This window comes from Doryrhamphus excisus, chromosome 20 (assembly GCF_030265055.1).
Source record: "Doryrhamphus excisus isolate RoL2022-K1 chromosome 20, RoL_Dexc_1.0, whole genome shotgun sequence".
In the NCBI taxonomy this organism is placed as follows: domain Eukaryota; kingdom Metazoa; phylum Chordata; class Actinopteri; order Syngnathiformes; family Syngnathidae; genus Doryrhamphus; species Doryrhamphus excisus.
In genome coordinates, this window is record NC_080485.1 from 5327394 (window position 1) to 5353872 (window position 26479).

A 26479-nucleotide genomic window follows, 5' to 3' on the forward strand; every position below is an offset into this window, starting at 1 on the left:
AGGATAAGCGGCATAGAAAATGCATGGATGGATGGATAAAATAGTGCAGCTTTTGCCTGGGCGTTGAGCGAATGATGAGGAAGTGTATGTCCACATAAATACACATTCACCAGCTGTCATGCGCATTTTGTCCCAACCTGAAAACGCAACCACATTATATTGCATGTTCAAATCCCAGCACTGCACGCGCGGGAACCGGGATAAAAGGCGTTTGTCATTTTTTCAAAGTTTGACTATACAACCTACTATTTTTAAAATCCGGGATTATTGGGGCAAGACCTGTCATTCTGGCAACTTCAAATGAGCATCAAACTTTCTGAAATGTTTCTGAAATGATAAAGGACATTTTCTGATCAGTGAACAAGCTCTCAACATGATGTTTGTGATGTTAAACAGCACCAGGATGAAGACCGCAGCCATAAAACTATTGAAACTAACATAGCAGAACACATGCACTGCTCAGGAATGTCATTTAGTTCCATAAATCTACTGTACAGGAGCATCATTTAGTCAACATATGTTTTATTAATGCAAACATGCACTTACATATATTTTTTAAAAAGCAACAGGAGACACTTCCTGTCTCGACCAGGGATGGCTCCAGCACGTCTGCTGGTTATCTGCCCTCACTATCGGATCCATATGTGTCAGTCCAATGTTTCACCGCCCAAGGTCACACTCTGATCTACTGTCCTCCACAAAGACTCCCCACACAAATGCCAAACATCTTAAACATCAAGTGCAATATGTTAACAAGGAAACGGCTATATATATATATATATATATATATATATATATATATATATATATATATACTATATAGGATATGAAGGGAACAGTGTGGAATCTGTGCAAAAAAAGTTAAACCACAAGCTGTTATTTTTCATTTATTTCCCAGAGTTGATCAACAACTTAAATAGGTCTCCTTCCGTGAACATAATGGAAAGAAGACTACATTTTACTGGAGACAAAAAGGCTGTCAAACATAGATGCAGGCCAGGAGATGTGAACCATTATGGAGAACGTCCTGTCAGTCTCCTAGAAACCACAACCTTGAGAGCAGACATCGCACAGCTCTCAGGTCTGATGGATAAAGTGTGCTTCAGATCGGACCCGTACACCTACCCCCCAACCATCTCGTTCATGTTCCTAGCAAACAATAGTGGAGAAGCTTTCATGTACAGGCCTGAGGCCCAGCAACTCCAAGCGAGCATCAAGATCAACCACAAGACATGCAACATGCAACCGCTGATTTGATTTGTTTGGTTGAACCTTACGGCTCCCTGGTGATGTGAGTGAGGTCTAGGTCAAAAAGTTATCTGATACAAGATGAAGAGCAGGGAAGGTTTAAAAAACTTGCAAGCCAGTTGTCAGCATATGGAAATATTTAGAGTTGATTTAATAAGGAAACTTCTTCAGATTTAACCCCATTAAAATCATGTACTCAATTGTTTATGTAGCCAATGTTTTATGCATGGTAATTATGCAGAGCCAGAATGTTTCCTAATGAAACTTATATCCTGGGTTAGTCCCTCTTACGGTATTTTCTCAGGAGGCAAATACGAAGAAACAATTTTGTATGTGGTACAATGAACTTCAAAGATAGAGAGTCACAAGTCAAACAATTTGGTGTTTGGCTTTTCTGTGTTTTTATGTGACGGGTACCCGTGAATGTGAATGTTGGCCACACAGTCAGGAGATCGGGAAGGTATGGGTTCAAATCTCTGTTGTGTGGGTTTTCTCCGGGTACTCCGGTTGCCTCCCACATTCCAAAAACATGCTAGGTTAATTGGCCACTCCAAATTGTCCATAGGTATGAATGTGAGTGTGAATGGTTGTTTGTCTATATGTGCCCTGTGATTGGCTGGCCACCAGTCCAGGATGTACCCGAGTTCTCGCCAGAAGTCAGCTGGAATAGGCTCCAGCACACCCCCAGTCCCCTCAATGACGATAAGCGGCATAGAAAATAGATGGATGGTAAAAATTGATGGCAGAAAAGGAAAAGTAGGATCATAATTACAGAACCAGGCACTGAATTTAATGCAACATGGAAAATTAGTCTGGCAATACAGTATGAGCCATAAAATTAATTAAATGACAATTACATAAACAGATACTCAATGAAAATACATACTTATTATAGACCATTGCTACATACTATTAAATGCGACTGATATTCCAGTGCGACTTACATATGCTTCTTTTCTCTTCATGACATTTTTTGACTGATGTAACTTCCACTGAACCACAGTTCCTTGAGTGCTGTGTGTTGTAGTAGAGGACTGACTTCAATTTTCAGAAGTTGAATAATCTTTGATAATGTGGTGTGCTGTCCACATATGGCCATGCTGTTTGCTGAATATAATATGCTGAATACAATAAACACATCTCTCCATGAGAATTGTTGGTGGACGAGGGTGACTATAATTCACAGCAAACAGACTTCGCTACAATGTGCTACGTTACATGAGTGATTAGTTAGCCAGCGATTTCAAAATAATGTGGTCGCTATCTAATCAGTGTCTAACTAATCAGTAGCTTGTAGTGAATTAGAGAGCCCGTTACACATGGCGCATTTTTACACGCAAATATGCAAATGACTGAATATCTAATGAAACATGAGTGACGTGACGGTGAAAATCAATAATAATTAATGACTGACTTTTATGCTTCTTTCAGTCTCCATCCACTCTGCTGCTGGAGTGTTGTATTCCAATAGACTTCAAGTCTGGGCCCCGACCGCACTTGGATTCTCTGGCTGTACACCCCTTAGCACTTATCCCTTGATTTAAGGAGAATTGGGACACCACTTGATTCTGCAAAACCAAGGAGAAAGGTTAAGGGGAAGAATTGGGATTCAGTTTTATCATATGGAATGACTTATAGTCCATGTTAATGAGATCTAGTGAAATTGTGAAAAGACTATTTCTTTTTCCTCTTCTTGACACATTTCTTACTTCACATCCTGCTCTTGTTTTTGGTGTGAATGACAAGCCTCAAGGAAAATGTGACAGCAACAATGGAGACCACAGCGAGTGGGGAGTTGTTGAGCCAGATTATATAGCCGGGATACTGGGAGAGGGAGAGACACACACACACTCACACAAATTCACACACACACACACACACACACACACACATTCACACAGTGTGTTATAGCACTAAATACCAGAGGGAGCCAAGAATAAATTGCCTGTCTGTAACTATTTAAATGTAGCATTAAGTCTTGATTTACGCCTGTAATTCTGGGATGGCAAATATGCAGTGAATGTTACAGCTCGCAGCAATTTATGGATGAAACCACCACCAAAATGAATATTTGTCTTAATTGCCATTTGAGGTGGACTGATTATGCTTTGACTTTGCATAATGTTTCTGTTGCACAGATGTTGTGTGAGTGTGTGGGCCCCAGTGCAGGCATAGTTGCACAGTTTGAAGTTGATCCTTAATATCATTGCACATATTCATGTTTTGTGACACAACTCACACAATTTAATGATGCTGCTTTTCTACTCAACACCTTGAACACAAAACGTAAGTAAGGTCTATCAGTGCCCTCATTTGTTTACTCCACTTTTGACACAAGAGGCACTCAAACAACTGCTTCCTCATGGAGCGTTTTCGAGGATAAAAATGGCTAAATGACTAAATGGCTAAAATACATGTATAAGGTATTCAGAAGACGCTGTGAATTATATGTAGTATTCAACAATGGTCACTATAGATGTCAATGATGTTACTGGCTTTTATCGCAGGTTTGAATTATCTCACAATAGGCACAAATATCCTTAATATAAATCCCGAATAAAAACACGAGCTACTGTTGCTGCAGTAACCCACGCCAAGCTAAAGCTCAACCCCCAACATCCCTTCCTGTCTGCCCACCATTGGGATCACATGACGTCCCGATGATGTTTTGAGATGGCGGCATTACCATCTCATTACCAATTTAACCAATCCATTTCAACAAATGGCAATGCCAAAAATCGGGAGAAATACGGGAGTCTATAGGAAGAAATCGGGAATGCAAGCAAGTACTGTATGAACCCGTTAGCTCACGCTGTAATTTTGAGAAGGCACTTGTGGGCCAACTAAACCATGTGATTATGTCATAAAATTACTGAATGCCATGATGTTTAATATCAAACAGGAAAGCTTTAAATACCTTGCTTTCACTTTCATTTTTGGAGGAGGGATATATTAGTCATGTGGTTAGCGTGCAGACCTCAGAGCTAGGAGACCCGGGTTCAATTCCACCCTCGGCCATCTCTGTGTGGAGTTTGCATGTTCTCCCCGTGCATGCGTGGGTTTTCTCCGGGTACTCCGGTTTCCTCCCACATTCCAAAAACATGCTAGGTTAATTGGCCACTCCAAATTGTCCATAGGTATGAATGTGAGTGTGAATGGTTGTTTGTCTATATGTGCCCTGTGATTGGCTGGTGACCCGTCCAGGGTGTACCCCGCCTCTCGCCTGAAGACAGCTGGGATAGGCTCCAGCACCCCCTGCTACCCTCGTGAGGAAAAGCGGTAGAAAATGAATGAATGAATGAATATATTAGTATATAATATATGATATTATATACTATACTATATTATCCAAAAAGGGATAACAGAACTAACATAATTAGTAAGTACCATGCATTCTCCACACATTTAATCCCTCATATGCAAGTAGGTGGAGAGCTGGATCAGATGGCTCTGGACTCAAGTGCAATGTGATAGTGTTCCTAAAACAATGACTGAGCCACAGCCGCCCCCACTTTCTTAAGTGGCAAACCAACAGCAAACAATATTCCAGAAGAGACAAGTCGCTGCCGCCACAAAGCGAAACCTCCAAACACGCCATCCGAAATGTAATCATCTCGATACTGTATGAGCAGGAAAAGAAAAAGCAACCCTCCCCCCCAGAAACAATCATCAGCTCCAGGCCACCATCATTACTCGCAATGAATCACATGAAGGTTGTCTCAGCACGCAGGCCTCCATTTGAGGCTAACCACCACTCAGTCTTTACTCGAGCTCTTCCGTCATCTCCCCACACAAGTCACAACATTTAGGAAAGCTGGGGTTTTCTAAATACTAAAATTAACACAATGATCTACAATTAACTTAATTGATGCTTTTACCAATGCCAATAAAGCGCTCATTAGACATCTCTCAGTGGAGTTCCACCACACAAATTACAGGCCTGGGAGAAAGACCTCCAGGAGGAAAGGAACGCAAACATGAACACAGTGACGAGGAGTCCGACTTCTAAACATGCCACACAGGGATTCATCTACTTTACAGTTGTTTTCATCTTCCATGTGATGTGGTGATCTGGTCATGAGAAACATGGAGTCATTCCTGAGCAGGTGAGTCCTAAGGGAGGAGGGACAAAATGAGGCGAGTGATGAGCCAGTCAGTCTGGGGCCTGGAGCCATGTGATCGTTCCGCTCCACATAAAAGGACTGAGAGACTTTTCCAGCTACAATAGCTACTGACAGCTGAGGAAGAAGGAAGATAGAATGGATCCACTCAATTTTCTCCTTTGTCTGCCATGTGTACTGTCAGGGTGGGACAAAATATCAGTGTGATTATCTTTCACTGCAGTATGGAGAGCCTGACATCAAGCCTGAATAAAGACAGCCTGATGCATCTTAGATGGTTTTCTCCCCACCCAAAAATTCAAATATCTCACAATTGCTGTACAGAAGAAACCTTGGTTAGAGTCAGAAATCTGTTCCAGAAGGGCTGGCTCAAACCAAAATCTGAATACATTTTTAAGAATTAATAATATAAATCCAATCAATGCTTTGCAGAAACCCATACACAAAAAAATAGTTTTACAATTATTAATTTACATGCAGAAAACAACTCGAAATGCATATCCTGTTTTCAGTATCTTCATTAAAAGGTAAAAGTAACCTCAAATGTTCATTTATCCCTTTCATTCGTCATTTATACATATTCATATGCATTTTGAATTGTTTTTTGCATGTAAAGATATAACTGTAAAACTATTACAACATGTTTTATGTTTTTTTGGAATGGATTCATTGGTATTACATGATTTCTTATGGGAAAAATTTATTCGGTTAATATCTTTTTCAGTTACAGTCAGACATTCTGGAATTAATGACGGTAACCAAGGTTCCACTATATTCGCTATTGTACAATTTCTACCCTTAATAGATATTGTGATGAATCAGTGAAGCAGTGAAGGGATGCTATTTATAATCTTGGCATGATATCATATTCATATCGTGTAACATGTTACTTTTGGAACTCCTACTCCAAATAGATGATGACACAATTGCTGCCCGTGACATTGGCGCCATTGGAAAAACTCCCAGACAACGTGCTCTATTTGAGAGAACAACTTCGACTTTTTCATTTTCCATCATGTTATTCTCACAGAGTGTGAAAAATGGCAATTTCAAATGCATGATTTGTTGACCCTGTGATACCTCCTTGATGGTAAACATATAAAACCACGGAAAAATGTTATAGGCATAATAATTACAGAACAAACTCAAGTGGTCTGCTCAATCTCAACACAAACACGCACCATTATCCATCCTTCATCACGCTCCTCATAAAGCCAGTAAACATGTGGGAGCGGTTATACAGCTAGTTAAATGCCAATTAAATGTGTCTTGAGCTTTTCTGATTAAACATGTTTTCCACCCTGGAGGCAGTGAGACGTCATTGCTCAGGTGGCTCCTTAATGATGACACACTCCCTCCACAGGACGCATTCAGGAATTGCGGATGCATGATGAGAGACAACCACTGGAAGGGCTCAGCAAAGTTTCAAACATTTCACAACGTTTCTCAGTTTTTTCTGTCATGCCCCCACTGGGGGACAGAAATGCAACTAAATGCAGAACAGTGAAGCACCCAAGCATATTCAAGAGTAAGATTGCATGCTGAGTACCAAAAATTCATACATGGTGGCGGGTATTCACTAAGATTGTAAGTCCTGCCTGGCTTGCATCCACATTAAACTTTCCATGTATTGTGCTTTTTCTTGGGCTTTTTTTGTTGTGTATTCCCAAACTTCTTTTTACACTTTCAAATGACAATGTTAAAATGAATGACTAAAGTGTTAACCAGTAGTCGGTTGTCATTTCTTTCAAAGAGAATCCCTGCAGTCCAGCCCTGCACACGACGGGCTTGAACAAGCGGCCATATTTCATTGATGGGTGCCTCACACAGGAGGTGACGTATATCACTTCTAGTCATTCATTTTCAATGGAACCTGCATGACAGGGTGATTGAGAGTCTCTGTTCAGGCAAGCCACATGTGAAATCTGTACGTGATTAATTTTATGCTGGCTTGCGAATGGTGATGCGATCCCAGAAAGTTGAAAAATGTTGAAATTTGATGGCTGTTGCTCAGAAAAAGGACCAATCAGAGGGAAATTTATTGACTGACCAATGAGCGGAGAGGATGCTCGGTTCTCGCCGCATGGGAACTTGTTGGCACCAGAGTAAACATACTAGATACATTTATATTAATTTATTAAGATATTTATGGAAATTTAGCTTCAATGTAAGAAAGAATACGAGAAAAAGCAAGAGTACTCGATTAACTCTGCTTTTTCTCCTCTCAATTACTTTGATATCCCAAAATTCATCAGGGAGTGCGGTTTAACCAAGATGATACTATGATAACCCTACTAGTAGTTGGCATCCCTTACACACGTACACTGCACTTTGATTTGTTATAGTATTCTGGTGATGGTAAAACTAAGAAGATGTGTATTTGCATAAAAAAAAAAACAATCAAGCATAAACAGCTTAAAACTCACAAAATTGTGAGGTAAATGCTTTTTGATGGACAGCAAAAAAATGACATCTTTTCCCATTAATTATGATAAATGGTTTAAACACAGCTGCAATTAGAGGTGCCTCTGTACATCATGCTTTGTTGTTTTATTTACATAGTTTTACTGTCTGTTATTTTTGCTTATTTATATTTTCTCCCTGCTGGTCTGAGTCTTTGTTGCATGTTTTTGCGTGACTACCATGACAATAAAGCATCTCACATATTTATGTATGTTTTAAATTATAGGAGTTTCTCCATGTTGTGGCTAAAAAGGGACATAATGAGGCTGGGTGTCTCAGTGTTAACCAAAACAGTTATGTTTCAAGGCTGGAAAAACAAGGACTTCAAAGTTGCTGCAAAACTTTGAGTCATGTGCTAATCATTTTCAGGGTCATCACAACAAATGACACCTTACGCTGAGAAGAAAGAGACAGAGATGCCAGAGTCCAGCCTCATCTGCCCCCTTCTGCTCTAGTCAGTGAATGCCTCTTCACTGGAGTCCACTGCAGCCCTGGTTGCCAGCTGGAGTACCCCCTAACCTTTCACCTTTGATCCCCAGCAGCACAGAATTCATCACAAAGCTGTCAGTTCGACGCACACGGCGGGGAGTACATCCTGTGTAATGCTGCCATGACAACAGAGAGGATGGAGGCGTACAGGTGAGAGGTACGGATGCGTATCGAAAAGTAGTATCGAAACCGGACTGAGAAAAAAAAAATCCCTCGGTGCCTCATTTCAGTGCTAATTTATTCCAGATTTAGCCACTTGCAACAAGTGTTTGCACGTGATATTGTGCCAGTTTACTGTAGCATGCTGACAGACGAATACTGTCTGACGTTCTTTTTAAACTGTATTGCCAACATTAACAAGCTAGCAGCAGTGCTCAGTTCCAACACCGCACACGCATGTCAGCATAGCACTTCCCAACAACACAACACTTCCTCATTATCATTTATACACCAATCACGGTCATGGCAAGCTAAGTGCATTTACAAACAGCAGAGTTCTGAACATCAACATGACAAAACAAACTGATTAGCACATTCTCTATGTTCTGTATTGCTGCTGCTTTTGTTGAATTGGTGAATACAGTACTTTGCTGTCATTCTTCATATTATTGAGATATTGGAATTAGTATTCTGTTCTGTTATTCTGTTCTGCCGCATTTCAGGAAAAAAAAATCATACCAACAGCAAAATATGGTGGTGGCAGTGTAGAGGTTGGGGTTGGTTTGCTGCTTCAGGACCTGGAAGACTTGCTGTGATAAATGGAACCATGAATTCTGATGTCTACCAAAATGCATGTCACACAACTTAGTAAACTAGTAAAAAGGGCATTGTTTTTAGACAAAGTTTGTATTCTTTAGTTTTTTAAAATAGCGATTCAGGCCCCGTTTTAGCACTGGCAAACTTACAGATTTGTCACCGTATCGGATAATATGTAAATAATACCCAACTCTGTAGTAATGAAAAGGCATGCAGGTGCCACTGATTTAGCCACGTACATTACATAAACAACCCTGGGAGATCACAGGCCTCCACTCTGCAAGCTTGAGTGTTTGTGTGGCTTTGCGTGTCATGGTCCCATCTGCCCTGATGCTTCTGGGCTGAAAGGGAGGATCCTGCTGTTCCTTGATGGAAAGCTGCTTGCTACACAAAGATCCGGTTACAAGAAGCCATTGCTTTCATCCTTATTAAAGAAACATGTGCCTGCTCTGTGCAGCTTTGTTGACAAACCTCCTCATTACCTCTATCAAGGAGGTTATCTTAAGACGGGCATACATTGTACAACTTGCTGTATGAGTTCATTGCCTGCAACAGTTAAGCCTTTGGGGTCTGTGGCTATTTTTTTTAGCAACACACAATAGGATTGGAAAAAACGTGTTCACATGAAAACTGTCTGCACACAATGATGCAAAAGTTAGTGCCTTGCTCGAGAGTATTTCTGCAGCCTTCCTTTGGTCACACACATCATTATAACTTATCAACTTCCTAATGCGCATTAAAGCATTGAATTCAAAATAATGTTTGCCTCTTTCAGCGCTGACAGCGCTGTAACTTCTTTTCTTCACTGATAAGCCTGTGGACATGTTTAACTAATGTTACCGATACTGAGCAGACAGGAAAGAGAAATAGAGCAGAAGCAAAACCTGATAAAGAGACGTCAGTGTTTAAACATTTTTAAAACTCAATGTAGGAGGTATTTATTTCAGCCCAGTAAAATAACAGTTGCCAAAAATACAAGAGTAGCACTGATCCAACGTAATAAATTACACAGAGGGAGTTATATGGAGGACATACATATGTTATAGTTATGATATATATAGTTATAGTTAAGACTTTATGTGGATCACACTGTGGCCAGTTTTTTGCACTATTGACTGCAAGTAATTTGTATCATGTATATATCATTTCTTTTAGGTATAGTGATCCATGTACTGTACAAATACTATGCAAATATACAAGGTTACAGTATAAAATACTATGTCAAAAAGTTAAGCTATCATGCTAATACAAACAACATGAAGCTGAGATGCGGCCCTTTTCATTTCTGCTATTTAATTGCTTAGCATGTCTTGAACTACTTTGGATTGATTTTTGTGGAATAACATCAACATTCTCTTGGTGTAGACCAAACACATTTCTGTGATTTATGCTGAAGAGTGACTTTGTTTGCAATATTTTTGGTATCTTCCATTCAATCCTGCAGAGAAAGAGTATGTTTTGTTCTTGCAATTTAGAATGAGTTCGTATATACGGCTCGATTGATTTGACAGAATACAGGTCACAAACTGTCACAGTTTGGTTTTGTAACCATTGCATCATCTAGCTTATTTTGTAGTCTTGTTTGACTGAAGATTTTGGTAGTAAAAAATCCAAATATAATGTATCTACATAGTGATACAGTGTTACTGTACACATAGCTGGCACGCAGCAAAAAGGCAGCAAAAAGGCAGCAAAAAGGCAGCAAAAAGAACAAAGAGTGTGAATGGCCACAGTGTTCTTATGTAATTAGCCTAACCCAATAATGATACCCACTGCATCTTCTTCAAATAAGCCAGCCAACACAAGATGAAACTCCACTAAAGGGGTTATTATTACATTATTGCTTTACATAAAGCCTATGAACTTATTCCTGCGGAAAGACGCTCGCCAAAGTGGGATTTTACTTAAGTCACAAAATCACTCCCAGCTGGCCCGAGTGCCTGAAATGCTTCTTTCGTCTCAAAGCCTCAGCGCAAATAGTACATGAAGTGTGGCACATTCACGCTGTCCTAGATATTATAACATTTTCATGTCCTCCAGAGATACACGGACATGTGTTGCCTTTAGGCCCACCGGTCACAGCGTAACCTATAGCGCTTTCAAAGTGGTCAGCTTACATGGAAAGAAAGAGGCTTAGGAAGGCGTGAGGGAAGTAGTACTGCTTCCATAACGATGTCAACAATTGCTGTGGGGTCAGCCACACCGTGACTGAGGGTCCTTGTGGATATTTAAAGGGTCTAGTGGACATCTGAGCAGGCTTTGGTCTCATGCTTGTGAAAGCAGTTTAGCAGCGGCCCCGGGGCCAGCAATAACAGAGTGGAACTGATTAAGGGGAGTGAAAGAAAAGAGGGAAAATGAGATAGGGACCGATAACATCTCACCCTGCACGACTATAACAGACAGCTTATAAGTCTAAAACGGTGTGTTTAAAACCTTGTGCCAAATGTAAACAATAACAAGAAGGACGATGACAGAAATGGGTTTGGAATTTGAAGTGGGAAAATATTAAGATTACTATCATGAAGTTTGAATTGACTTTGGGCAAACGAGTTAAGGAGTGAGACATGCTAAAAGCTAAAGCCAACATTCTTCCAAAACCACTGCATTTATATACATAAATACATAAATATTTACATCCAGTAATCCCTGGTTTATTGCGGTTTATTGGTCATGATAAGTGAATTGCTGCAAAGTGGGATCCCTTGATGAAATATTTGGAAATGTTTTTGTAGTGACAGCATAGAAAAATCTATTTATGACCTTCTAAATAATATAAATAAATGATTCAGAAGCGTTGTTGACATCAATTCACTGCTAACAAAGTACTTTCCAGTAATTTATTTCACATTGGTCAGCAAAATGTATTGAGTATAAAACTGTGTAACTCAATACAAAGTGCTGAAAAGTAGCTGCTCAACGGCGGTTTCGTGACGTTGCGTCATTGATGACCATCTTAAATGAGCATCATAACTGTGACACAATTTAAAGAAGCTCTCTTTGCCAGGTGAGGACTGTCTGTGAGCGAGAGGAAGAAAATCTATTATTATTATTATTGTAATAATATTAATAGATACTCAATTATTATGAAACTGCATCATGATTCATTATCTGCTATTTTCCATCCATATTGAGCATGAGCATGCATAACAGTAAAAAGTGGGAGGAAAAAGTGCACTCCCTCATCTCTTGCCCACTTTTCCTCACCCTCACCGTATCACATCCCCGCCTGCTATCTCTCTCTTGCCAACTCTTCACGTCAGTGAAAGCTGTTGCTAATAAAAGTTAAAAAGCAAATGATGAAAAGGAGGTGAGAGGGAGAAGAGGGAGGTGCATTCTTTCCTCCAAGCATGGGAAGAGTTTGGCTAAAGCGAGTCAGGGGCGGGAGGGGACGAGGGAGAAGCACATTGGCGTAGAGCGGGCTATCACCCATTTCACACTCGTGGTTAAAAAAAATGGTGCGGTCAAGTTTTAAAGACACAGTGATTACATTTGAGACACGGGGATGACAGGACAGCCAAACATCCTTGAGGGGGGAAAAGAACCACGCCTTCCGAGCCTTGACAGAGGGAAATCATCCTCTCCTCTCTCCTCGACATGGCTATAAGCAACACTATAGCGGCACCCCAAAAGCTCATCTCCATCTTCTCTGTCTCGGGGAGAAGGCGGCCATTGTGTGCCCGCTCTGCCTTCCCTGAGTCAGTTTCCTATTGAGGCAGTGAAAGGGCCTTTGAGGGGCCCCCGTTTTTTGGCTGTGCAGCTCACCTGCAGAGGGGAAACTATGGGTCTATTCTGAAGCCCAGCAGCTGCCAGGGCAGTGAGGCTGGCACCCAGTGGGAGAGAGAATAGCGGCCGCCGAGTCTTTCAATATGAAGCCACTTAGTAACAGAAGGCATGTGCCAAGCCTGCAAAGCCAGGATGACGAGTCGCCCTTTGAGAGTATCAGAGAAGACCCGTTGTCACTCCTTTATTCCCATCCTATCTTTGCCTCCTCTTCCTTACAGAATAGGCCGGCAGATCAGTTTCTTCGAGCCACCACACCGGTCAGGACGGCAGACCCAAGAACAAGAGTCTTTGGCTCCGTGGATCTCAGAGACAGCGGGCCCTGCAACACAAAGCCCCTTTTCTGTCTGCTGGCTAGCTCCCACACTGGCGCTAATTTATGATGCCCTCACAGCGATTTCCACAGTCAGAGAAGTTCAATTGTGTTTTCCAGCTCATTAACCATCAGCACAACAAAGCTTTCATCTTCTCCTTCATCCCGCCGCTCTCGCACTCCCTCCACCCATCATCCGCTTTTTATCCCGCTGTCCACTAATCTGCCTCTTGTTCCAAACATCCAATCTAAAAAGATGAAGTGAAGGAGGTAAACTGCCCTTTCTTATTAAAACAATATCTCTTTCCCGATATGTTTTAAGTCTGTTTCTGCCTGCTTTGGTGTCAGTAACACGGTCCACTCGAATTTAATGGTTGTTGATTCTGGGGGCCCCTGGAGTGCCCTCCCTTCTCTTTCAGAGCTCTGCGAGACAATGTGGACTGTATTGTCATCTCAACATATTTGTTCAAGTTGACATTATACGGAGATCACAGGACTGTTCTGGCATTCTCACAGACCCAAGTTGAACATTTCAACCAATCTTCCTAAACGTGTGGGCGAGAGGCAATTGAGATGATGAAGAAAAAAGACAAACAAAATAAATATTAATGTTTGTAGGTATTTCTGTATGATTTCAATGATTGTAGACATTTTCTGCTAAATTTGCGAGACAGACTTAACCTCTCACCAGCCATGAACCTCATTGCACATCACGACCAAATTTGGCTAAACACCACAAAGGTTGTGCTTTGTCGAGTGCATTGAGTCTTTCATTGAGAAATTTCAAGTCATTGTGACTTATGGGGTAAAACCTTTGGGTGTAATGACAGTGCCTTACTTTATTACAGAATTAAGCTGTCGTCAGAGTGTGGACACAACACACAACACAATGCTCATGACTTCTTATTGAAGCGTGGAATGCCATCCCACAACAGTGTGTGACCAGGCTACGTTGACCAAATTTAGATCTTCCACACGCTACTGTGGCTCCTGAACATTTGTTTCCAAAAAGGCAATTGTAAAATTCTTTCTTTCCTTTTGTCTTGTAAAAAACAGCATTAATGTAGAGTGACCAGAGTGTCTGGCTCAGATATACCAACCTAATTGAGAGGAAGTGAAGACAAACAGCTATTCCCACCAAAGAAAGATGCCCTTGACGAAAGCATGTAACCTCAATTTGTTCCAGTTTTGACTCTTCTGAGGCCAGCATTGTCACAGCCTCTAAGAGATGATGGAAGTTCAAAGATCTAAGGAAACCCAACATATGATTAAGGACGCATCATAATATGTACACACCACACAATCAGTTCATTATTTCAATCAAATAATTTACGGAAATGCGATTAGTGCTGGCCAAATACTGTATCTAATCCCAATTATGTTAAATGATGGATATGATGTTTGGGAAAGGAGAAGCGGTACAGAAAATAGATGGATGGATTATCCTGTATACTCCCGTCATTTGCACATAAATGTCAATCTATGGGTATCTTACAGTAGTCCACTGGAATCTTTTGACAATTAATTGGAGATTTTCATTCATTCAAGTTGAACTCCAAGAGTTTTAAGACTGCGGCTGTGTGGAGAGTACTTTTATGTGTGTGTCAGGTTTCTCCTGCTGCACTGGACCCAAGTCCTGTACTGTCATCACCCTCAAACTAAAGACGCCAACTTCCATTATTATGACCAGACAAAAAAGAGTCTGTGATAATTGGCCATCTCCTGCTTCTGTTAGTCATGCTCTAAAGTCTTCATCAATGTCGTTATCGCTTAGCAGACTACCGTCAAGTTGCCTACCCTGCTGTCAGCACGGATCCTGAGCTCACCCCAACTCCAGGTACACATGGGGGTGTCTGGTTCCACTAGGCTCTCTCCGCTCCACCTAGATCACAACAGTGTACCTGTGTTCACCTGTTAGCACCTGATGCTGCATGGAAGACTGGCCGCTGAGTAGCCGTTAGCTGAACGCTCTGCCAGACGCCATGTGGAACGCGCCTCCCTGTCACCAAAAACTCTCCCACAAAACACAGAAGAATAATGACCCACTCACCTGTCAGCACTTTCCCTGGCAGTAGAGTCATGCTAACATAGAGAAGCTACATGAAAAGCACTTAACCAATCAACAATCCATCAGGTAATTACAAAAGTTCAGAGTATCATCTGACACCTTTGTCCGAGGATGGCCTCTGCTCAAGCCTTCCCCGGCAATGTGCTTTCTAATAACAGGCTGTAATTAATTTTCTGCTCTATAATACCTATTAAGAACGATTTGAATAAAATGTTAGGCTTGCCATAAAATTTATGTAATTGCCAGTCATGCCGCTGTACACAAAAATATCTGCGAAATACATTCAGATTTTCAAATTTGTGGTCATCATGGCAACAATGATCACATGATGCAAGCTAAACATTGTAAAGATTTAGTATAGTGCAAATAGAATTGCACTCATTTTTGGTCCAAAGGCTTCAGTTTTGGTCCCTGAAGCTTGGATGCAAGTCTTCTATTTGACAGCGACATAGATCCAGCCTGTAAACGACAATGGCAACCTGTGGCCTGTGCTTTGCCAGAAAAAATAGTGCAGGCAGCCGACGAGGGGTGCATGTTTTGCCAAATTTTCAACATGACATAAAGCTTTTGTCCACTCTTTCAATAACTTGAAGCCAGCAAAGCACCACAATATTTGAATTGCAGTTTCTCACTATAAGCCCTAGAGTGGAAAAGCTCTTTGGAACACTCTGCATAGGAAAAAGAACATGGTTACTTCTTATATGAAACATTTTACCATAAATTTCCTTACGTCAATGAAGGGTACAAAGACGGTATCAGTTGGAATGCAACTGCTCACATTGACAACTGCATATTACAGCGTTTTCTCACTCACACTGTCAGAAATATTTGCACATCAACAAGTGTCAGCCTTCACATACCCCAAGGCATTCTACAAAAAAACAACAACAATAAAAGAGTTCCTAGTAAGTTGGAAAAGTCTAATTTCTGACAGTTGGGCTGATGGGTTATACGTGTCATTGAAATGACCCAGCGTGCTGATGATGGCAGCACAACACAAAACAACTAATCAAGGGTGACATGCTGTAGCAGTTCTCCTTTCCAACTCTGATCAGATAAGAAGGAGGCCCTGAAGGCCCTAAATATCACCTTACCATGACTGGCATGACTGAGCATGTATGTTGTACATTGACATGATTATTTCAGTAATTACTGTGGTGAAATAATAATTGCTTAAACAAACAGTTTGAACGACCTCTGCGGGGGAAAAAATACAGTATACAAGATTTACAGGGTTAATATTTCTAAAAACAGGTGACTTTCACATGGTTGTCATTAGTGTTCTCCTGGTTCTGCTATGTAACTCAACATTAACGTAAGATCAGTCAACATAATCAGTCAGTCTGCCAACGTGGATTTCCTACTGATAGCATGGAATGGCTTCACATCCAAGCATGAACTTCACTCTGATGTAAAGATAGAAACATTTTAAAGGAGTGTGAGCTTTTATAAATCAGGAAAGAAATATGTAATCTAACATTCATTTGACAAACCAGTGTTGGCAGACACAAGATAATGGGCCTCTATGATTACTTTTAAAACTGTTACACAGTCACCGCAAAAAAAAAAAAAACAACAAAAAACTGCTGTGTGTTTTGTAAACGTTTACGCCAGATGACTCCACACCCTTCCTACGGTTTGCTTAGATGTCGCCAAAAATCTCATGAAAGAGGAAGGCTTAATAATAAAAAAAAAACCCTGCTTCAACATGTTTGGTATAAGAGGAAAACCACACATCTCATTAAACAGTTGTTGCCCTTGGCGAGCGGCAACATTCAGCAAACGTGTGAATGCTGTATTTTCGTCAGCTCCAAAATTGCTAATTTACTGATTATGTTACAAAATAATAAGCTTTAATATTTACAAGATGTGAAGCTGTGATATGGTGAAAGAGAAATAGGATGTCTATACAGTATTTTACAAATATACACATTCCAGTAAACATTTTGACCTGATTATTTACAATACAGGTGTAGATGTAGTATGGAAAATAACTCAACACATAGCCCTTATTGTTAGTATTGTTAGTTAGTGAGTACAACATAATTGTATGTTATCAATGGGTAACCCAATATTGATATCGAACATCCGTCTGATGTCAGCAAATAAATGAGTTCACGTCAACCTGCATCTAGAATTTCCGATATGAGTACCCTGATAGCAGGAGTCCATTCCAGACTCCATTGCAGTTCACATCATCATCATATGCTAAAGTGCTAGCAGAGTAGCAAGTAGTAGGCTGGGTGTTTTTCAATGAACAATCTCATTGCACATTTGAAGCAGCATCACAGCAGGAGGATATTCGCAAGACCACAGACGAAGAAACAAAACTCTGGCTCCCTCCAACAACCAACGCTGTCTGAAACATTGTGAGACCACAAAAGGTTATCAGCCGTAACAGAGAAGAGATGCCAATTCATTGTGCTTGATGGCCAGCTTCTGTCGCTGGTGAGTAATGTCGGGTTTAAAAACTCGAGCCTTCCACTATATATACCAAGCTTCCACTACATTGTCGATAAAATCATCAGCATCAAGAAGCTAAAAGCCTTTTTTAACATTCCACACTAGAAAATAAGTAGTAAAAGCATGTATGATACATACATGATGCAGATCGGTAGCGCTAATATTGTTGGGAAGTAAAAAAGTTGTTTCGGGACACTCCTAGTCTTGCCTCCAGTTAAGTATAGTGATTGTAGCGTCATTGTCTGGGGATGCATGAGTGCTGCAAGCACTTTTACTCACAATTTTACAATACGGCCATTTATTGCCCAGACTCCAAATTGTTCCCGGGAAGTGTGTTAGAATTATTTTATTTAACAATTAGTTATTAGCTTTTGATGTGAACAGTGTTTACCTATTTCATCACCCACCTTGGGACTTGGAAGACTTAACAACTAGACTCTTATATGTGTATTCAGTACAATATCTAAATAACACAATTTGTTTGAAACTGTTCTTTGCCAAGAATGATTTTGTGTTGACATGCAAACCACACTTTTTCCACCTTGGTGGAGGTCTGCGCTCCACAGAGAGTCGTTTACTTGGCAAATGACTTGTCAAAGAAAAATGTTCTATGCTGACTGTTGTGGAATGTGCGTGCAGCTCAGAGATATAAGAAATAACTATATATACATTTAAAATAAACAAAACAAGACAGCCCAGCTAACCCAGATCCTTTTTCAAAGAGAAGGAATCAAAGCAAAAGCAGCTCCATTCACATTAAGTGGGAAGAATGTCATGCTGAACACTAAATTACAGGCACTGCAATGTTGTCTGGTTACTCAGCAATCTATCAGTCACACAGAGAGTAAGCACGGGAGGGACGAGAAGGGGTTGGGTAGCGATGGGGGGGTTAGACGTGGAGCAGACAGGCGCCAGTCACAGCAGGATCAAAGCGGGAAAAGTACCTCAGGGAAAGAAACGGTTAACTCCATTTAACCAATTGTCCCACAGTCAGTCAGCGTACGACTGCTGCTGCGGGCAAGAAAAAAAAAGTTCCCATAAGGGGAAAAAAAACATATTCAGTTTCTCTGAAAATGATTAGACTTGATTTGAACTGCTGCAAAGACTCATTTAGACGGGCCTCTTTAATGGGCCCCTTCAACTTGATTTGGGGTTTCAGTACTGTCTCTCAAAGGGATAGTCGACAAAGAACACAATAGGTTGAAATACAGCCAATACACAGCCATAGATAATTTGATTACTACAAGGCCAGAAGGCAGAAACTCACAATGATAATAACTCTTTGGTGTACGTATATACTGTAAATTAGGGGTCCCCAACCACTGGGCCACGGCCCAGTTCAGGTCCGTATGGGGGCTCAACCACGTAAAAACTTTCAGAAACTAGGACAAAAGACACCTAATAATTTTGTATCACCTCCACTTCAATTTTATGTAAATGAATGAAAACGTGCATGTCATTGCGTTTTGTACAGCATATGGTACAGTTAGGTTTGGTTTACCACACTATGATTTGTAATGCTAAATCCTGGACTGTTCTGTCTTTCCACTATGCCAGGGGTGTGACACTGCCTCCCTTCAGAGAATACCATTTGGGCCGCCCCTACTTTTTGTGGAGTTTTCGGCTAACTTAATGAAAGTACTCACTACTCTCTTAACAAAACATTTTTGTAATACTGCTGTCCTAGATGAATAAACAATTATGAAATAGTGGTTAGTCTGACATGATTTGGACACGCCGCCATCTTGTCTGTGACATCGCACCCGGAACCTTTTCGGCAGGCGCTGCAACCGTGGAGACACAGCAGGGTGAGGAAAGAGCTATTTTCTGATATTTCAGACTGTTCTTCTGTAATCGAAAACAACATTTTTGAGGTAGAAGAAATTGAAGGAGCGTTTGGGGGAGCGTCAGGCCTCAGAATGTACAGATTTGCGCCATATATTGAGGATCAACATGAGCAAAGATTCTGCCAGGCAGCCAATAATGATTGTCAAGGCCATTTGATCGTGTCTATACCAGCTGACAGTGGGAGACTGTCATCTGATAGAAGACACAAATACACATAAATAATAATAATAAGGCTGCACGGCGCGCAGACCTCACAGCTAAGAGACCAGGGTTCAATTCCACCCTCGGCCATCTCTGTGTGGAGTTTGCATGTTCTCCCCGTGCATGCGTGGGTTTTCTCTGGGTACTCCGGTTTCCTCCCACATTCCAAAAACATGCTAGGTTAATTGGTGACTCCAAATTGTCCATAGGTATGAATGTGAGTGTGGTAGAAAAGCGGTAGAAAATGAATGAATGAATAAGACCAGTGAGCAATGATTGAGGAAAACTGTTTAGCTTGTATTTTAGATCGAAGTCTAGACCTCTCAGCAGCACCTGCTGCTTCTCAGTGAGAAGAGTAAAATGACAGTGCTGGCATGTGGAGTTATGTGCAGTATCTAACCGCATATTTCATCTTTTCATTTCCCATCACCAATTCAAGAGCATCCTTGGAAAGATGAGATTACCAAACACAAAACTGAAGGACAATAAGTGCTTTCACTTTTATGTCCTAAAATACCAGAAAACTCTCCCTTGATGCTAGAAGAAGTTGCTAGTCGGTTTTGAGAAAATGTGTCGCTAAGACGGCACGGACAATCGCTAGATTTAGCGACAACGTCGCTAAGTTGGCAACACTGTTTGGGGTGTCCACAACAACACTTCCTCAATATCAACCAATCACTGTCACAGCCAGCGAGGTGCATTCACAGACACCAGAATTCTCAACATCATACCTAGAAACACAAGCAAGATGTTTTGTGGTTTGTACATTCAGTGTGCAGTCCACGGTGTAACCCGCCTTCACCCAAGGACAGCTGGGATAGGCTCCAGCATATCCTCAACCCTAGTGAGGATAAGCAGCATAGAAAATAGATGGACGGATGGACATTCTGTGTGTTAAGTTGCTCCTTATTGCAGTGTTATTGAAGTTGTTAAATTACTATTATGTTCAACTTGCTTGTCAAGGAATACTGTAAAAATAAAATAGATTGTTTTCCCGTTTTAAAGTATTGGTTTGGGCAGCTGTTCAGATAATACCAATTTGTTAGCAGATAAAATGGAAATGGATATTTAACAATAAGGGAAGAAAAACATATGTTTGGTTCCTCCAAATTACGGTTGGAGGGTGTGTTCACTGCCTCGTCATGAAGAGGGTGGAGCCAAGAGGCCCACTACAGAAGAAAGCATGTGGTACCATGAGTGGGGAAACTTCTAAGCACTACGCTGCGAGAAGACTTCGCTGGCAGTAAAAAGTTAAAAACGTTAACAAAAACAAAACATATATTTACTGTTGAGCTAGAGGAGCAAAGCAAACAGCGACAGGGAGCGCGGAAGGACATTTGGGTTGTATGGCACCGCAGTTGTGCGCCATGAATCCTGCGCAAGGATCACCGCCCTCGGCTGCAGCACCAGAGGACACCTACCAGAAGGAGCGCGCCTCAGGAGGCTCGGCACCGGACCAGCTCGACCTGTCACCTGTCACCAGGTGTAAAGGCAAAATTGTGGATCTGCCTTTCAGCGTGGAATCGCTCATATCTGGAGACAGGACGCAGGGTAGAAGTCACCGACTGACGGAGTCCGGCAGAGGATGCGCGATAGAGGACAGCGGGTGCGCTTCACCAGTGGAACTTAATGGGTCCAAAGCCGAGAATGTGGACGTCAGCGACAAGGAGAGCAACCACTGGTTCCAGTCGGCTGCTTACACATCACCTTCTAGTGAGTTACGGCTGATGCTGTATCATATATTTTTTACATTAAAGGACACACAACATTATTGCACAATTTGATACAATTCAACTGCACGGATCATTATTCCTGCCTTTATAAAGACACGAATAACAAAGCAATTGATTTCAACGAAGTTGAGTAACTTGACGTCTTTGACATTAAAAATGCAAAAGACAAACTTCACTATTTTAATATAACATGTTCATCAACGTGCTTGTTTGCAGTGATGCAAAAATTCACTGCATCTGAGTCGGTTGTTTTCACCTTCTAATGTGGCTAAATAGTGAAAGAAATATAATTTCAGTGTGAAATATCATTACATTATGCACAGCTGTTTTTAGGTTACAATTATTAGTGTAAATAAGTGTAAATATCTAATTTTCAGTGATATACATGCTCACATAGCGATTCAGCGTCATCCACGCGGCCTGCAGAAGATAATGAATGATCTGTCATGTACTTGCAGGACTCCCAAGCCCGACACATTGCAATCTGCGCAAACACAAGAACAATAGGAAACCCAGAACTCCCTTTACGAGCTCCCAGCTGCTGTCCCTGGAGAGAAAGTTCCGTCAGAAACAATATCTCTCCATCGCCGAGAGAGCGGAGTTCTCCAGCTCCCTCAGCCTCACAGAGACCCAAGTCAAGATTTGGTTTCAGAACCGCAGAGCCAAGGCCAAAAGACTGCAGGAGGCTGAACTGGAGAAGCTCAAGCTGGCCGCCAAGCCTCTGATGCCGGCCTTCGCATTCCCCTTCCCGCTGAGCGCACCCATAGGCGCACCGGCCCTCTACGGGGCAGTTAACGGCCCTCGGCCGGCCTTGCCTGTACCAGGACTATACGGTGGACCTTACGGGATGTACTACTTGTCTTAACCGGAGGCCTTTTTAGGGGGAGGAAAGTCGCCTTTAAAAACAAGTCCGTAAAATTGTCTTTTAAAATGAAGAAATGTACATGAGAATATTTATTCAGTCGCAAATGATCTATAAATTAGTTTTAACTATAAATATATTCCATATAAAAACTGTTAAATTGTTTTATATTTGTTGCAAAATTGGCCTGTAACGAAAATTTGCTAAATCCGTTGTTTTTAATGAACATTTTCTTCTGAAGAGTGTAAGACTGTAAAACAGAAAAATGAGGATTTCAAACAACTATTTCTGTTCTTTTAAAAAAAAGACTTTCTAGAAGATGTATGCATAAAATAGCCAAAAACAGGTCATGTGACCACATCTGTTATATATTGTAATCCAAAGACATACCCAGCCAATGCAATTACATCCATTTTATGACAATTTAAACAAACCTGATCTTTCAGCGCAAGTATGCTCATTTTAAAAATGCAGGAAATTTGTTATGAATGAATACAAATAATGAAGCATTTGTACACCACTGCCCTTTAAATGAAAATACCTCATAAAATGTTAAAAAGCTCTATAAGGAGACAAAAAGTTGGCAACATTTGTATGTGTAAATAAAAGTTAATGATTTATTTTATACTCAAAGCAAATGAATTCCCATCTGTTACATGTGTATTCTATTGTTGACACGGAAACAAGTTTTTGGAAAATTAAAATCTCTTTAAAATATTAGGTTTGTTTTGTGTTTTGTTGTGAAAAGTATTTTTTCACACATGAATGACACTGTGATAAAATCAAATGTATTTTCATTTATTGTGATTTTTTTCAGTGAATTAAAAGCCGAAATTGAGTGTTAAACATCAACCTTACGAGGTTTCACTTCCTCCTTCCTCTGTGACCTCTGAAGCCTCGGATGGAGCCGTGTCCAAAGCACACATTAGATGGAACTCTATAAGACAAATAAAGAATTCATTGATTTTCAAACTAATATTGAATCAGATTTAACTCACATGACATAAGAATGCAGTGTCCAAATCCGAAGTTCATCCAAAAACAAAGGTAACTAACCTGTAGGAGTATCGCTGTTTCAGGGGATCAGTATGTGCCGAGTTTGTTGCATTGTTGACTGCAGTTGAAAGACCTGCCTGCCCCTCAGTAGAGACACATTTTTCAGTTAAATCAGTCTCTGCTGTGGATACGAGCATCTCCATGGATTCCTCTTGCGCGGCTTGTTTGGACTGATCGTCACACAAAACTTCACTCAGGTCATCCACTACCTCCATTGCTGTGTCTATATGCTGCTGCTGTGTTGCCTCTTGAAGCCTAATTATGAAAGAGACAAATATTATCAACACAGATACACTAAATATCACTTGGGAGGTTTCTGTAAAGCACACTAAATAAAATGTATTATTATTACTTATTATTACCATACTGTTTTTGAAGTTAGGTTACAAATTCGACTAATAGAGCATGAAATTATGAAATATATTTAATCCCTCTATGTCACAACATGTATTAAATATATTTAGATGGATACAATAAAGAGTGACCAGCATTACATTCTTAACAACTGTCTATCATTTTCTAATGAAGGTTTGCTGCCGTCTACTGACCCATCCAAGTACATGCAGTCTCACCTCTTGTGTCTTTTGGGTTTGTCAAATCTGAAGTCTGGAGGGTATTTGTGACTTCGTACGAGGTGGTCCTTCCTGAGTGTGCTTGTCCTGAATTTGTGTTCACAGCCTTCCACCAAACACTGGTACTGTGAATTAAGTATTCATCAGACAGCTGCCAGGTATGCAGACCAGCATTTTTACTTCACATGGCAGTGGACTGTAATGCAGCAGTTTCCTCCAGCCGAAATGTTCAAGCATAATCCTGGCAAAATGGCCGGCATCTTCCTGCTTTTAGTACACTAATACAAAGTAAGCACACTATGTTTGGTGTCAGCTAATAATAGCAAATTGGCAAAGTTTAGCTATAAACCACAGATATCACTGAATGTATGACATCACAACAGCAACACCACAAATGTAAATTGTTGATGGCCCCTCTGAGACTGCTTTTGTATGTGTGCATGTGTCACAGTTCAGACATGTACATAAATAACAGCCATGAATGGTAGTTATGTTCGTGCCGAACATACATTTACTACAAATTTTATGTAGTTTAATTTGTAATTGTGGAAAAACGCACACATTTTTTGGTACTATCTGTTATTTTAAACCATTATAGGTAACATATGCAACATCAAACTGGCGTGGGAGGGAGGAAAACTCTTTTAGTTGTTTTCCAAAAATGTCATTGGGAGAGAGTTGCATACAGTCCCTTTAAAAGGTGCGGTCTGCCATGGTTAGGTACTGCAGAGGGGGTGCCAACTTTGGAATGTGTATATTCCACCAGCTTCCTGCTGCAACGCTATAAGCCATGCCTCACGAAACACACACACTCACATTAGTTATGTTTGTGATTTGGCAAGGTTTGGCTACAAATGTTTGCAATCAACAAATGTATGGCCACACATTTGTTCAAAATTGTCACTGCATACTGTGTATATGATTCTATGGGCACATGTGTAAGTGTAGTTTGGAGCCAAAGAGGGCCAGCACCTTTAAGTGGCAAACCAGGCAAGAGGACATGAAGAGGTTTTCTTGATAGAGCATACCATATCTTGTCGCTGCGCCAGGATCATGAAGAGAGAGTCGTGCCACTCCTGAATATGTATATCCAGAAGCCTGGCGGTGGGCAGAGAGCGCCGACAGGAGCAGCAAACGTGTCTGTGCAAGGAGTTGTAGTGGTGTTCATACTCCTCCAAAGTGCTGTGGGTGGCATTGCAGCCAGAGATGTGACAGGCGAACTCTGACACACTGTGAGGAATAACAACAAGATGGGAAATTCCATATTGTTATACCAAGCAGTCTGTCACACAACGAAACATGCAAGCTAGCTAGGTGACATACAGTAAGTGGGTGAACAACTGCCACACCTGAGAGTTGCTTTCTCGTCCTCTACCTCTGAAATGTAAAGATCCTGAAGGTACATGTGTCTTTCTACATCACCATCCTGTAAAAATAGTTTAGAATGAGAAAAAAAATATCCCGCTTGTAAGTAAATGTCAAAGCTCGTTTATGCTGTCAGTACCTCAAACAGTTCATGGTCCTTATGAAGGAAGATGAGCCGCGGGCTAAAGTTAAAAGGGTTTTCTTCCTTTTGCTGAACGTCTTCTGTCGTGCAGTCTTCATTGTGCCTTCCTCCTAAAACATCTACTTTCGTCTGAATGACTTCTTCCTGTAACATTACGGTTTATCGTCGTCCTCGTAGTCTAAAATGTCAAAAGTACTATTTGATTTGCAGTTGCATGTGTCGCGGAATAATGACGTATGAAGCAAGCGTCCAATGTCAGCGGTGTTGCCAAATGGAATTATAAATTATCGTCCCACAATCTTAAAATTAGCGTGTTTTAGAGAAAACTGTTTTTACAAGATTTTACGTTATTCAGGACAATCTATTACAATAAAAATTACAACAGACCGTGTTTAGTATATATGTAATTTAAATCTACATAAACCAACAGCAGCCACTGGCACAACAGCGTCCCCACCTGGGAACAGACCCGAATATCAGTCATATTAAATCATGTATCAAGGCACTGTATCGTAAATACTTGGATGATTTATCTGTTACATATTAGGAATAAGCACGTTGATGCGTTCAATGTCCGCCGCTGTCTGGCTGTAAGGAGGCATGTGAGACGGCGTCAGTTGTAGTGCAGAATGTATCTTGTTAGTGTTGGCTAGAAGCAATTTATGTAATGTTCAATTTATTGCACATTATGTTTTTTTTTTACATTATTAATCGTACATCATAGAGAGGGTGAAATCATTATCGTACATCTGGCAAAGCTAAAAGGCGGGCTGTTAAATTGTAAAAATAGCGCCATCCTTTGACCAGGATCAAGCTCGCAGAACCATGGGATCACGGGAATTGTTTTATACTGATGTTGCCACAAAATATTTATATTTTTATAATATGTATTTATATATTTTTATGTGTATATAGTCTGTACTACTGTGTATCAATAGACCGACAGATAATCATCAAATGGGTTGTAATAAACTGCCTTTCTTGTTTCTGAAGTTAGCA

The 26479-nt window shown here is 40.8% G+C and overlaps 2 protein-coding genes across 2 annotated transcripts; one reads left to right on the forward strand and one right to left on the reverse strand.

Moving 5' to 3' along the window:
* The first annotated feature begins 20771 nt into the window (after nucleotides 1-20771).
* msx3 (muscle segment homeobox 3) lies at nucleotides 20772-23019 on the forward strand. Its single transcript, XM_058058500.1, has 2 exons — nucleotides 20772-21463; nucleotides 21942-23019. Exons 1-2 carry the CDS (start codon nucleotides 21097-21099, stop codon nucleotides 22346-22348), a joined length of 774 nt encoding a protein of 257 aa, XP_057914483.1. The 5' UTR covers nucleotides 20772-21096; the 3' UTR covers nucleotides 22349-23019.
* On the reverse strand, nucleotides 22991-25720 carry znf511 (zinc finger protein 511). The gene is made up of 6 exons (XM_058058499.1): nucleotides 25478-25720; nucleotides 25323-25399; nucleotides 25002-25203; nucleotides 23974-24098; nucleotides 23402-23656; nucleotides 22991-23282 (listed from the first exon to the last, which is right to left on the reverse strand). The coding sequence occupies exons 1-6, from the start codon at nucleotides 25631-25633 to the stop codon at nucleotides 23210-23212; spliced, it is 888 nt and encodes a 295-aa protein (XP_057914482.1). The 5' UTR covers nucleotides 25634-25720; the 3' UTR covers nucleotides 22991-23209.
* Between the last annotated feature and the right edge of the window lie 759 nt (nucleotides 25721-26479).